The sequence below is a fragment of the Citrus clementina genome, unplaced genomic scaffold (genome assembly GCF_000493195.1).
Source record: "Citrus clementina cultivar Clemenules unplaced genomic scaffold, Citrus_clementina_v1.0 scaffold_3, whole genome shotgun sequence".
Taxonomy (NCBI): domain Eukaryota; kingdom Viridiplantae; phylum Streptophyta; class Magnoliopsida; order Sapindales; family Rutaceae; genus Citrus; species Citrus x clementina.
This window is the reverse complement of record NW_006262339.1, coordinates 2,557,321-2,570,778: the sequence shown is the minus strand read 5'-3', so window position 1 is coordinate 2,570,778 and position 13,458 is coordinate 2,557,321. Positions and strand designations below refer to the sequence as shown.

Sequence of the window (13,458 nt, the reverse complement as noted above, 5' to 3'; positions counted from 1 at the left end):
AGCACGTATATTATCTAATGTATCCAAAGATGGGGAAAGTCCTCCGTGCAAGCAGAAAACCTGCAAAAAGATTTACAGATGATATTTGTCAGCCACAATACAAGGATTTAAACAGAGAATTTCTGTTTAATAAAATTCAAACCTGACTCTCAATTAGAGCTGTAAGTGGCAGATAATCAAAAAGGTCAGTGAAATGCTTCCAGACATTAGCATTTCCATATTTTCTCAAACATTCATCATAAAATCCATACCTGAAAAATGAAACCATCAAGTTATTTTGACATAAGCCTAGACTGCTGGACCAAAATGACCGAACATAGAACACCCAACACCCAAATTACCCACAATTTTTTAAAGTAATTTAGTTAAATAACCACTTTGGAACACAGGGAAATTCTCTGTATCTCTTCACTAAACTCGCACTAATTTGACTAGAATTGCTTAACAAAATAAGAGAACAATTCGGCTAGCACCCCTTTATGTTAAAACTAAATGAAATATGAACAGGAGTACATGCTGGACATCAAAAGTGCAGAGACATCTTTTTGTTGATGATCAATGAAACAGTGATTGCTACTTTTCAATGGATTGAATTTGAACAACTATATTCTTACACTTGAGTTATCTGACGACTCTCATGATTTCCCCTCAGAATTGTTATTCTATCTCTATAACGTACTTTCAGAGCAACTAAAAGAGTGACGGTCTCTACTGAGTAGTATCCACGATCTGCATAATATCACAACACAACAATCAATGACAATCTGATAAAAGAAGATGTATGGACAAAGTCTGTAGCTAAAGTTGAAAGAAATAAAAAGTAAAACCACTGACAACCTTAATCAGATACACTAGGAAACCTTGGTTACAACTTTCAAGCATGAGATTAATTATATCATTGATGTCGTAGTTGATTTTATTTAGATATCATCTCCAACAACAATTAACTCTACCTCCAACTTAAAATCACTTTTATCCTATAGTAAATTGGCTTTCATATCCACTTCTTCCACTTTTTGAGCTAACTTATCAAAATCATCCAAATACCAGTACTTTCTTCTTTTGCTTACATCACCAGTGCTTTGATCCTCAGCATCGTTGCACATCAACTTCTAAAAGTCAAAGGTTCAGCAAGAAACGGAGTCACCACTTGGATAGAAAGTCTAAAAGTTAATATATCATAACAAGAGAAACAGAATGTGCTGCAAAAGTCATTTGAATATGGATCAAGGCTGAAACTGCTAATCCAATAACAAATGTGGAAACTATATCTTTCAGGTGTAGGAATACTATAATATGTTTAACAAATGCATATTACATTTGAAAGATGCGTAGCTTATATAAGCCTGTTACAAGTCCTAAGTTACTTGAAATTGCTTTGTCAATTAAATCGCTATATATCTACATTATCAGTGTTCTATCCATGGTTATCTTGATAAAACAACTCTTAGAAAAACATGCTAGTTGCTAGAGAAAGTATCTTCCCTCTAGCACATAGTTTATTTATTGTCAAATCAAGTTGCATATTGATCCATGAAAAGCACCACTCCATTTCTGTTAGTCACACATACTCATTGAAACCAGCAGCTCCAACTAATGTTTACACCCCCATGGACTTCCCTGAGGACAAAATACTGGCCTAAAGCTTAGCTTCGTTCAAAACAGGTTAGGTTAACTTCATATAAAATATATGCATATCCTGTAACTTTAATTTAGATAATTTAGATAAAGTAATCGAGGCAATGCGATAAACACACTCTCTAAACTACCCATCATGCAAATTTGTATTGGGGGAAAATCATAATAAAATTCATAATCATATCTAGACATTGCAAATATCTCCATAATATCACAACACGATAAGAAAACCTTGACAGAAACTCAAAAATTGGAAAGTAAAAAACCTACTAACTATAGTCAAATAAATTCACCACAGGAACTGACCAACATAGTCGCCCATGAAGAGATAATTGGTATCAGGAGCGTTGCCACCTATGCGAAAAAGCTCGACGAGATCGTGAAACTGTCCGTGAATGTCGCCGCAGACGGTGACCGGGCATTTGACGGGTTGCACGTTCCATTCCTCCACAAGAATAGCTCTCGCTTGCTCGCACAAAATCTTTACCTCCTGTTCCGGCAACGGCTTGCACTGCATCAAGTGCTCGATCTGACGGTCCAGATCGGCCTGCGACGGCATCGTTTGAGATTTCGTTCGACGCCTTTAGATATGATTCTGTGATCGGACAGTGAAGCGTGAGCACGGGCAATGAGGGCTGGATGAAGGTTCAGGTCATCGTAGATTTGCGATTAGGGTTAGGGTTTGAAGAGAGATACAAGGTAGTGGATTTGCCTTGGCCCTCGAACTCAGTTGTAATGCTATTGTTGGTTTGCAGCTGAGCATTATTATTTTGTTATCAGGAATTCAGAAGCAAGATTTTAAAGTATGGTCCCTGCAATGTTATCTATTTATTATTTTTTTCATACTTTTATAAATTCATAAATTTGGCCAAATGGAATATGGACTTTTTCCCATCTTTTATCTTTAAATATTACGTATCTTGGGGTTTTATTATGAATATTTTTATTGCTACATATTTTTACATTATAGTGTAACAATAACATAAAGAAAGGAAATATGTTCACACACATGCAGGAGATGCTCGAACAGTATTCTAGACCTCAAGAATAAGGTGAAAAAAAATCTCTCCTCAAATATTAATGAAATAAAAAAATATTATGTAATTAAAATAAAGGATATTTAAATTATAAATAATTATTTATTTATAAATCATATATACAGTGATGCCATCAATGATATCATTTTCTTTTTAAGGAAAAATAATACAATCTTTAATATGCTTCAATAAACCCTTTTTTAGGAAATAAACACAACCCTTCATTTTATTTTATTTTTTTTCTTTGCTTGGGTGGCGAACACAAAACCAAAGTCTTCAGGGATGCAAATGCATTAATGAAAAAATAATTAAAAGAAAAGAGGAAAAAAAAAGAATGGGCTAAGACAGCCAGAGGAGAGAGGTTGGCTTTTGCTGACGACCCAAAGGGCAATGCGCACACAAAACCAACAAAGTCACTCCTCTCCACCTACCTTGCTGGTTGCTATTTTGTGGGCACGATGAGCCAGAGCAACGACAGCAGCAACCCTGAAGAAAAAGAACATGATCTGGAGTCCATTTTCCAGCAAAAACGGATCCTTCGATCCCAAGTCCGAAAGACCCTCAAGTTCATGGACCCCTCGCTAAGATCCCATGAAGGTCAGCACCTTCTTTCACTTCGATCTCATCTTATTATTATATTCTTATATTTGATGTTAGTTGAAGACATACTGCACTCTTTGTAATTTTATTTTGGTTCCAGACAATGCAATTCAGAAAATTGTTTTAGAAGCCCCGTGGTTTAAATCTAGTCAGAGACTATGTGCCTATATAAGTTGCTCTGCTTTGAGAGAAGTTGATACATCAAAGTTGTTGTCTCAAATTCTGCAAATTCCAAACGCAGGTGCGTTCTGTATCCTGTATTGGGTATTTGTCTTTGAGATCCTATGTGGTGATGATTGATGAAATGGGGCGGCCGTAACCAATTTGTATGTTTTCTGTCTGGTGATTCTTATAAATTATAATATTGCTGTATCTGTATTTAGATGGTGATACAAAGACAAGGAAGAAGCTCTATGTGCCACGTGTGGAGGACAAGAATAGTCACATGCGCATGTTCCACATCTCAAGTATTGATGATCTAATTGCAAACTCGATGAATATTTTAGAACCAGCTCCAGTAGATGCTGATGGAAATGAACGAGAAGATGGTATATTGTTGTTCATTATGTTATGAATTTGTGCTTATTTTGTATTATACAAACACACACAAAAGAAGTCGAAAAGGAAATGGATTTGGCATATATAGGATATCAACATATTATTTCTGCAATGAAAAACTTACAATTCCATGATAAGGGACCATTTTTGTGAAACTTCCACAACTTTGTGTTGAAGCTCTCTCATGAAAAATATACTTAAGCTATTGTAATATATACTAGCAGGAAAACACATTTTTCTCTCTTTGGCTTTAAATTGTTGTGAATTTTAAATATCTCTCTTGTTGCAGTAATGCAGGCAAATGAGCCAGTGGATTTATTTCTCCTACCTGGTATACTTGTCAATTTTCCTCTTTTTAATTTCTCATGTAGAGTATAGAAATGAAAAGTCCATTGTATTCATCAGATACTTTTTGCCAGGACTTGCATTTGACAGGTCTGGGAGACGCTTGGGCCGTGGTGGAGGGTAAGGCTCGTGCTTCTCTTGGCCTAGTGAAAATTATTTAATCTCTGTGGTACTGCAATTTGAGTTATGGAAAAACCACACATGCACTCACAAATCAAGAATATCCATGGAAGCAAGCACATTTTTTTTTTTTTAATGAACCTTTAACTCAAGCTTTTGTCCACAAGCTGGATTCCATCTGACCCTTTTGTAGCTGCTTGTTCCCAGAATTCCAACAATAAGGCCAAGCTAAGGATTCTTAGGACTAGATTTCTCAATTTTGAAATATGAAAGCTCTCGTCACTACAATTCTTGATTTTTGATTCTTTTCCCCCTCAAAATACTAGTACTACTAGGTTAGTGGTAACGATTGTAGCTTTCTTGTTCTGTCTCGTTGGTTTAATGCCCAAGAAACACTTTTATTTCACTTTCCCCTGTTTCTTCTGTAGCTTTCATTTTAAATTCTTAAATTTATGTGGATTCTTGTATCTTGGTATAACTTTTTGTTAATGTATGTGATGAAAAAACTCTGAAGTTATTATGATACATTCCTGAAGAAGTACCAAGAGCTTGCAAAGGAAAGAAATTGGAGGCAACCCCTCTTTGGTATGGATAACTTCTGTTTCACTTTTCCTCTGTGCAATATGAATAGGAAGCTCTAGGTTCTTATAAACTGATTATATTGTTTCTTAATTTGATTTAAAGAAGCAGATTTGGTCATTTCTCTATTTTCACCTTGGTTTTGCAGTTGCTCTGTCATATTCTTTGCAGATCATGGATGAAGGAATCATATCAGCTACTCCAAAGGACATGCCAGTTGATGCTCTTGTATCCCCGTCTGGTGTAATTCCCATTAGTGCCGCTGCCTTAGACAGGTGCGCTTAGCGATTCTCCTAATTTGTTCTGTATGTGAGTTTTAATTCTATTTTCTTCTTCTAAACTATTTTTTCTTGTCTTCTACTTGTTAAGAATGATTCCATTTTCATCTCAAATAACTAATTAAACAAACTACAGGATGCAATTTTGATGCTGGATTTCAACCAAACGTAAATGCTTTATTCAACGTCAACAATCATCACGACATTTCAAACTGCTTGGCTTTGAGCTGTCAAGAGGATTACATGGATTCTTAAATGCTTGACGTGCAAGGCTTTTGGTATCGAAGGAATGGAAATATAGAATGAAGGCTTTGATATGCCATTGTTGATAGGCCATGGCTGACCCGAGTATCTACTGATCATAAACTTTGGCATTTAAGAATGGATTCCTGATATTTGTATTTTGTTAAATGGAATTTACACGTTTTGAGATGTTACATTGATGATTGCAAAACGATGAATTGATGCCAAATTGTTTTAAATTTACAAAATGTTCGGAATATATTTGTACTTCTCAATAAATTCACTTCTCTAATCTCTCAAAGATAAGAAAATCATTCTCTCTTTATTTTTTAACTAGTGATTGATTGATGGTTCAGTCTGATGGGTTCATACGTTATACCTAATTTAGGTATCATGAAGTGGAGACATCAAATAATTTTCTGATATGCGGCTACCCAACATACCCACGCTTGGGGTGGTGCTTAGCGGTGTTCAGAATCCAATCTGATCCGCTTAATCCGTCTAATTCGTAAAAATTCGATCTGTGGATTGGTGGATTTGATTGGATTTGATTGAAAATCTAAAAATCCGTAGTCGGTGGATTAGATATGAATTTACTTCTATAAATCCGTAAAAATCCGCGAATCTTAAAAAAAATAAAAAAATTAAACTTGTAAATATGGTATTGTACTTATTAATAAATAAATAAGTTAAAATATAGTTACATTAACACCATATTATATCTTATCTGATAATAATATAAAATAAAAAATAATTAAATAAAAAATATAGCTTCCTAAATAGTTAATTTTCATGTACTGATCTAAACAAATGAGTTTTTTTTTTGTTATATTTTGAAACTTTGAATTTATTTTCTACCTTTATTTAAACAATTATTTTATTTAAATCTTATTTAATTTTAAATTTAATCGATAGTAAAACTATTTTTATATTAAATTTTTTTATTTAATTAGTTCGTTGATAGGACATGATTAAAAAATTTTAACCCGCAAATCAATTCGTAAAATGGTGGATTGGATATGGATTAGGTCAAATCTGAATCTGATCCGCAAACATTCAGATTGGATTTGAATTGAATTTCACCAATTCGTGGATTACATTGGATTAAAAATTTATAATCCACAAAATCATGGATCGCATATGGATTGATGTCCAATCCGAAAAATCCAATCCGCAAATGCCCTTAGTGATGCTTGGCTGCTTGCGATTAACACTTTCTTTCTTAAGGAGAATATGTTTTCACCTATTTACTACCTGCACTTTTTTCAAAACCAGGTTACGGCGTTTTGATACGGATCATCTTAGTATTGAATGCATTGAAAACAAAATTATGAATTAGAGAATATAATGAAAATTATAGAGCCAAGGTTAATTTACATTATCATGTACCAAACATTATGCTAATAAGGGTCGTTGAATTCGAATAATAAAATCGGATGGATGGAAATGAAATGAGCAATTTAATATTATGAAACAGGCCAAATAGAAGTTAATTTTCTTTCTTCTCTTTCTTTGATTGCCTTTGCTACCAAGTAGCCGTCACCTTCTCTTGTAATTTTTTTGTTTTTTCCTTTGCTTCCTTAATCACAAATTTTAATTTGGTAATAAACTTAAAGAAAGAAAAGAAAAAGAGACAAAATTAAGAAGAAATTGGGCAAGACTAAATTTTTCTAGGTTTTCAAAATTCCATACTGTTATGTCTAATGATTTATTTATTTTTTCAGGTAGCAAAAAAAAAAAAAAAGGTCATTCGTCATACTCATAAAAATGAATTTTCGTAATAAATCATTAAAAAAATGATGGCCGATCCGATCACCCCATCTATGACCATCGCACTAACAAAATCAAAGTATGTGATGAAGGAAAGAAAGAAAGAAAGAAATAAATAAGAAGAAGAAGGCAAGAAGCTGTGCCTCGTGGAATTTCCAAACTACTCCTAATATTTTTTTTTAAGTTTTATCTAGATTTTCAATAAACTTTGGAATGTAACATATGACATAACCACCAGTGGAATTATTTTAACTTAATTTAAATTGTCCTAACCCATTTTGAAATAATTTTTTATGCGACATAAAATATTTCACCAAGTATAGTTAGTCAATATTGATAGGGAGTAGGGATGGCAAAAACTGGGTCCGGGTCCAGGTTTGGCCTTCCCGGTTCCGGACCCGGACACTAAAATATTGTACCGAACCCGGATTTAAACCTGGTTTTTATGACACCAGGTCCGGTACGGGTTAAACCCGGAATAATCTGGGTTTCCGGATTACGGATTTTCAACTCGGATCACATACAAATAAAAAAAAAATCAAATTCACTTCACAAATTTACAAATCCATATTCTACCCAAATCAAATACAAAGCAATAAACCATTTTAAATTTACAGATTTTAAATTTCAAAGCAATAAACCATAGATCTATGATATAACATTCACAAAATACAAATCCATATCTCCAATTCATGTCACAGCCGCGATTCAGGGATTTAGTTCACAAACTTCAACAATCGGCGTCTGGTAAAGCAACGAACAGCGACTGTTGATGATATGATGATGATGAACACGTCACAGCTGCGAGCGTTATTCGCAAAAGGCGGATGAACGGCAGCCAAAATCAAGATCGTGATGGACAAATGGCTACCAAACAGAGGCTGATGATGATGATGAGCGGGAACACAGCGTTGCGAAGTGATGACAAGTAATGATGATGATTTGATGAAGAGAAGAACTGAAGAGAGACGAAAAGGATGATTTCATGAAGAGAAGAGAAAAGATGAAGAGATAGGAGAAGAATGAATTGGGCGGCTATGAAGTGAAAGTGTGAACTAGGGCATTGACTTTATCTCCCCTTTTTATATTAAAAAAATAATTTAAATATAATGTTAAAATAAGGACATCCGGGTTTGGGATTCGCATATGCGGGTTTATGCGAACCCGAAATCGGACCCGGAGACGTCTGGGTTGGCAAAATCACATCCGAATCCGGATTTATTTTTAATCCGGTACGGATTTAACCCGAACCGAATTATTTGGGTTCATCCGGATTTGGGCTGGGTCCGGTTTAAATTGCCATCTCTAATAGGGAGTAAACAAAAAACAAAAAAAAGCAAGAAATTCACTTCTCTGACAACAACCACGTACAATATATATATTTTTTAAGGGTTTTGGATTTCCCTTCCTAAACCAGCATCTCAAAGGTACGGTTTTGCTAAAGTTAGTATTTGGTAAGAGACAGGAACGATTGCTCATTTCATTTCCATTCGACCGATTTTACTATTTAAATCCAACGACCCTCATTCGTATAATATTTTGTTATATGATAATGTAACTTTAACTTGCCCAAATTATAGTTATAGTAGTAAAGTAGTATATATTTTCTTTATTTAATGCAATCATTCTTAAGCACAGTTTTATTGAATTTATTTATAATTTAGATAAATTAAATGAATCTAATAAGTTAAGGATTAAACCATAAAAGAACTCGTCAAAGGTCAAATTCCTCTGCTTGCGACAACCGGACTTGGTCGTACAAATTCTTCATGGAGCTCCTTCCTCTAGATATACTTCGAAAAATCTTTGCTTTCCCCACAATTTTCTTCCATCAAAAGGTACTGATTTTTTTTTAATAAATTAAAAATAGTAATCTATTCTGTAGGATATCAACTCTCTTCAATCTTGTAAAATTGTGGTTCATCATGAACTTAACCATAAGATTACAACAAGAAACTGCTGCACATTCATAATTCATTATCTTGGAGTTACGCCGGAGATGTTTCTGGCTTTCCAGCGGATAAATCTATCTTGACTTTTGGGATCTTGCATATTCTCTGCTAATTCATGCAATGAAGGAATCATTTCTCTTACTCCAAAAGGAATATTCATGCATGCCCCTTGACGTTCTTGTATACAGGTACCTTTTCTTCTGATATAACCAATTTAACTAACTATAGATGTAATTTAAGGTTTTTTTTTTTTTTGCATATCGTATCGGTAATTAAATATTCTCTTTATTCATTTGCGCATGATTGAACCTTGAACTCTTGTTTCCACTCAAAATTTTACTAAATTAGTTAGGTGGCACCAAGGGCAGAACTCAGAGTCTAACTCTAGCAGGGCCTGATTCAAACCTCAAAATTTCAAGTTCTTAACAAAAAAAAATTAATAACTACTGGAATTTGAAGAATTGGTACGTGAAATTGGTGATGATCTATTGACTTCTTTAACTCTTGGTAATTTTTCTTTTGAAATATTGATAAAATTTAGACGGTTTCCCCATCTGTGGAATTGGTGCGATTGTATGATTAAGAATAAATAAAGGAGTGAACATGTTCAAGAAGAGTAACGTTACGGATCCAACATTTAGATCTCAATCTAAGTTGCCTTCAAGGGTGTGGGCAAGTAATTTCAAATAGCTTTATTTAGTTTACTACTCCGGTTCAAATCTTGGAGGAGGAAAGGGACTAAAATATGAGACCACCCCCTTATCTTTTTTTTTTTCCAATATTTTTTATAATCCAAATTTAAGTCCAATTAGAAAATGGAAATGAGTCGGGTGTCTTGCAGAGATGCCAATATGCATACCTATTCAGTAGAGCACATCCTCATTGTGGGTTTGAATGGGTACACATCGAGGATTCTCCATTATCAAATAGAGATACTCATCCCCTTTCTATGTCCTCTATATCTCCTTTTATATCTCGAAATCCTGCATATATTTAAAAAGGGAAAAAACCATACCTTAACTATTTAATTTTAAATAAACATGCGGCAATTTATTAAAATATTTTTATAAAATCATTTTCAATTTTAGGTAAATATTATTTATAAATTGATAATTTTTAATTTTAATTTTAATCAATGTATTAGTATTATTTAGATGACAATAAAAGCCTCCACTTGAGCATTTCTTTGACCATCCTTTGCTACTTTAAACTGATCGTAAATATTGTTCTATCGTCATTTGTTTCCTACTAGGTTAAGATTTTTGAAGGTCAAGTAAATGTCTAGTTCATTAAACAACTAAAATCTTCAAGTAAATATCTAGGATAACATCATACTGAATGGTCATTTCGATTAGTTTATTAAGTGCTAAGTGCTAATGTTTTCGATTTAGAGTTTTAATTTTTTTACTTTATCATTTATTTGATTTAGCTGTTAATTTTAACTTTTTTAAAAAATTATAAAAACAAATAATGAATAGTCAAATAAGTATAGTGAGAAAATATGTGTAATAGTATTTTACATCAGGGTATAAAAAGTTATGTCCATACCCCTTTTTTTTAATAAAACGGGGTAAAATTAGATATGATACTCGACCCCCCATCCTACGGGAACTTTGGCATCCAATGGATGAGTAACATTTAGTATTAGGACTCAAGTTAGAGCTCAAATATTGAGACCATTTGCATTATTTATATAAATTGAAATGATAGATACACACTAAATTTATAAGTATAATTGAAATTACATAATTAAGTACTTCTAGAAAGTATTTAAATTTGTTTTTAATATAATGTTTCTCAAACACAAGTTTTCTCTAATTTATTTATAATAATAGAAATTAATTGAATCTAATAAATTGAGAAAAAGGGTAAAATAAAAAATTATGTGTAAAAACGCCATCAAAATTAAAAAAAAAAGGCCAAAAAACCCCGAGTCTGAATTTTTTAATGGGGTAAAAATTTCAATTCTTACTTCTTTGCCGTTAAACTTCTAAATTTTGATGGATGAAGCACTTATTAGTTTATTTTTATTTATTTTTTTCCTCTTTATAATTTTTATGACGTCTAGGCTGAGGCTCCGTGTACTTTACATTGAACGAAACCTAAGAAGTTAAAACTGGGGAACATTACAAGAAAATGTGCTTTATGTTAGTTCTACTTCTACAACATTGCGGTTGCAGAGCCTTTAGTGACAGCGTTCGATGGCGTCAGAAAATGATAGGGGTAACTCGTTCTGTTATTGACTAGCTTCTTTTTATTATTATTATTATTATTTTCAGGATTTGTTTCATACAAATAAAAATGACGCATTTAAACAATCACTCCTAAACTTCGAATGTAATAATAGTAATTATAATAATAATGATGATAATAGTGTTGGGATTGTATGCTCTTTTAAAGCATATTAATTTATTTTCTGATTAATAAAATATTTGAAATATTTTCAATTGCATAAATATTTTGAATAAAGCTCGTTTAATCATATTATATGTATTTATATGATCATCATATGGATTCACAGAAAACATAAATACAAGTTATCTTATGATTAAATAAATTAAGTTCGCAGTTGATAAATAGAGTTGAGCGCTCTATTTATATTTAGACTGTGGTAAATTCATTGAATGATTTGTCTTAATCATGTATGAATTTACTGATGTAGTTTGACTATACTGAGCTGGATCACATATGAGATTTAATTAACCTTGAAATGTCTATTAGACTTATTAAATCTCATAGGCATTGATTTTACTGTAATCTTAATCTTAAGTTAGTTATGATTTCATAGTTGTAATTGTTATTCCATTTGAGTTACCAATGAGTACGACACACAATTGTAGTCAAGATTACCCGGTATCTTGGTGTGAGCAATTATGAGTATTGGAGTTATAGATTAACAATATAGAATTTATACAACACATCTCTTGATGGGTTTTCGGCACTTGATCATAGAATTCTCTGGCCAGAGTGTGTCAACATATTTAGTATGTTGAAAATGATCATTAGAGAAAACTAGTAAATATCAAGGAATAAGATGTAATCAAATCGATTGGACAGTTGAGATATCGATTTAATTAACGATGTAATACAAATAATTATGCGGTAAAGAAATCGACGTGGCTTGGGACGAATTATTATTCGAGCATACAATTATGAAGGTCAGTTCCAATCTTTTAGTGAAATAGATTTGGAATTAAATAATTTGGCTAGTTTAATTACAGACCTAATTATTATAGCCACTATTGTATGTTCCCAAATGATCCCGGGTTAGCTCATTTAATTGATTGCTCCACTATTAGATTAATAAGCAAGATAATTAGCTATTTGAGTTAAAAGCCAAAATATATTATTTAATGGGAGGCTCCATGTAATGTACTTGTGTTTAAAAGGTCTTGTGTTATTTTACAAGGTAGACCCCTATGACAAAAAAGAAGTAACGTTACTTTTAGTTTATTATTTTTAATTTAAATCAAACTTGATTTAATAAAATTAAATAATATAAAAAATAGAGTCTAGGGTTTCCACTAGATAGAGATATAAAAAAGACTTATTTTCTCTCAAAAGAAGGGGTAGCAGCCACTTTTTTAAACATAACAGAGAAAAAGATTTTTTCTCTCTAATTTTGAGAGAAAAATTTTCTTGTGCTAGTTGCTTATAGTGGTGATAAAGACGCCCACACGTCAAGTGCAGATCAAACCTAAGTTATAACCTGGAAGATCATTGGTGACGGATCGTGATATAACAGGCATGGTGGTGACATATCATGATCTGGGAGCCTAAATCACTTCAGCGGAAAAAGTAAAGATTGTTCATTTTCTCAGATTTTCAAGATATGATTTCTAGATTACGAATTCTTATATATTGTATGAGATCGATCCTAAAAGATTTTACTAAAATTTAAAAAACTAATTTTTCTCTAACAAATAGTACCACTCTAACACAACCTTTGTCCCTTGGGAGCCACTTGAAAGGTGAAAGTTAAATTAGCTAAGTATAGAAAGATTTCTTATTCGGATTTATTCAAAAGATTCTTCAATAGGATATATACTTAAGAAAAGGATTCAATTGTCTAATAATGAGACAATATATATATATAGAAAGAGTAGCTTTCCTACCTAATCTTTAATGCAATTTATTACAACTTGGGAGCTTAACATAGGACTTGTATACATGCTCAAGTCCTGTAGTCGTCAGCAGAGTAAGTATTCTTCCACTATCAAAGCAATAAAAAAACAATATTCTTCCACGATAAGGTCCACTTAGGCACTTACTATGAGGATCATATAATTTAATCTATTAAATCGTTGTTTATTATGTGCTTAACCCCAGATAAACAGC

General features: G+C 32.7%; 2 protein-coding genes across 2 annotated transcripts in view; one reads left to right on the top strand and one right to left on the bottom strand.

The window, feature by feature from the left end:
• The window catches only part of LOC18049473 (serine/threonine-protein phosphatase PP2A catalytic subunit), a 5,312-nt gene extending 2,927 nt beyond the window's left edge, over nt 1–2,385 (bottom strand). Inside the window, exons 1-4 of the mRNA XM_006439645.2 lie at nt 1,945–2,385; nt 615–729; nt 143–251; nt 2–60 (exon numbers count right to left, since the gene is read on the bottom strand). Of these exons, the coding sequence (XP_006439708.2) occupies nt 2–60; nt 143–251; nt 615–729; nt 1,945–2,197 (536 nt within the window). The 5' untranslated portion in view covers nt 2,198–2,385. The remainder of the gene's footprint in view (nt 1; nt 61–142; nt 252–614; nt 730–1,944) is intronic.
• Nucleotides 2,386–2,996: 611 nt separating this feature from the next.
• On the top strand, nt 2,997–5,655 carry LOC18049472 (5-formyltetrahydrofolate cyclo-ligase, mitochondrial). Its single transcript, XM_006439644.2, has 8 exons — nt 2,997–3,272; nt 3,376–3,516; nt 3,659–3,823; nt 4,123–4,164; nt 4,253–4,298; nt 4,813–4,883; nt 5,026–5,152; nt 5,292–5,655. Exons 1-8 carry the CDS (start codon nt 3,134–3,136, stop codon nt 5,302–5,304), a joined length of 744 nt encoding a protein of 247 aa, XP_006439707.1. The 5' UTR covers nt 2,997–3,133; the 3' UTR covers nt 5,305–5,655.
• Nucleotides 5,656–13,458: the final 7,803 nt, after the last annotated feature.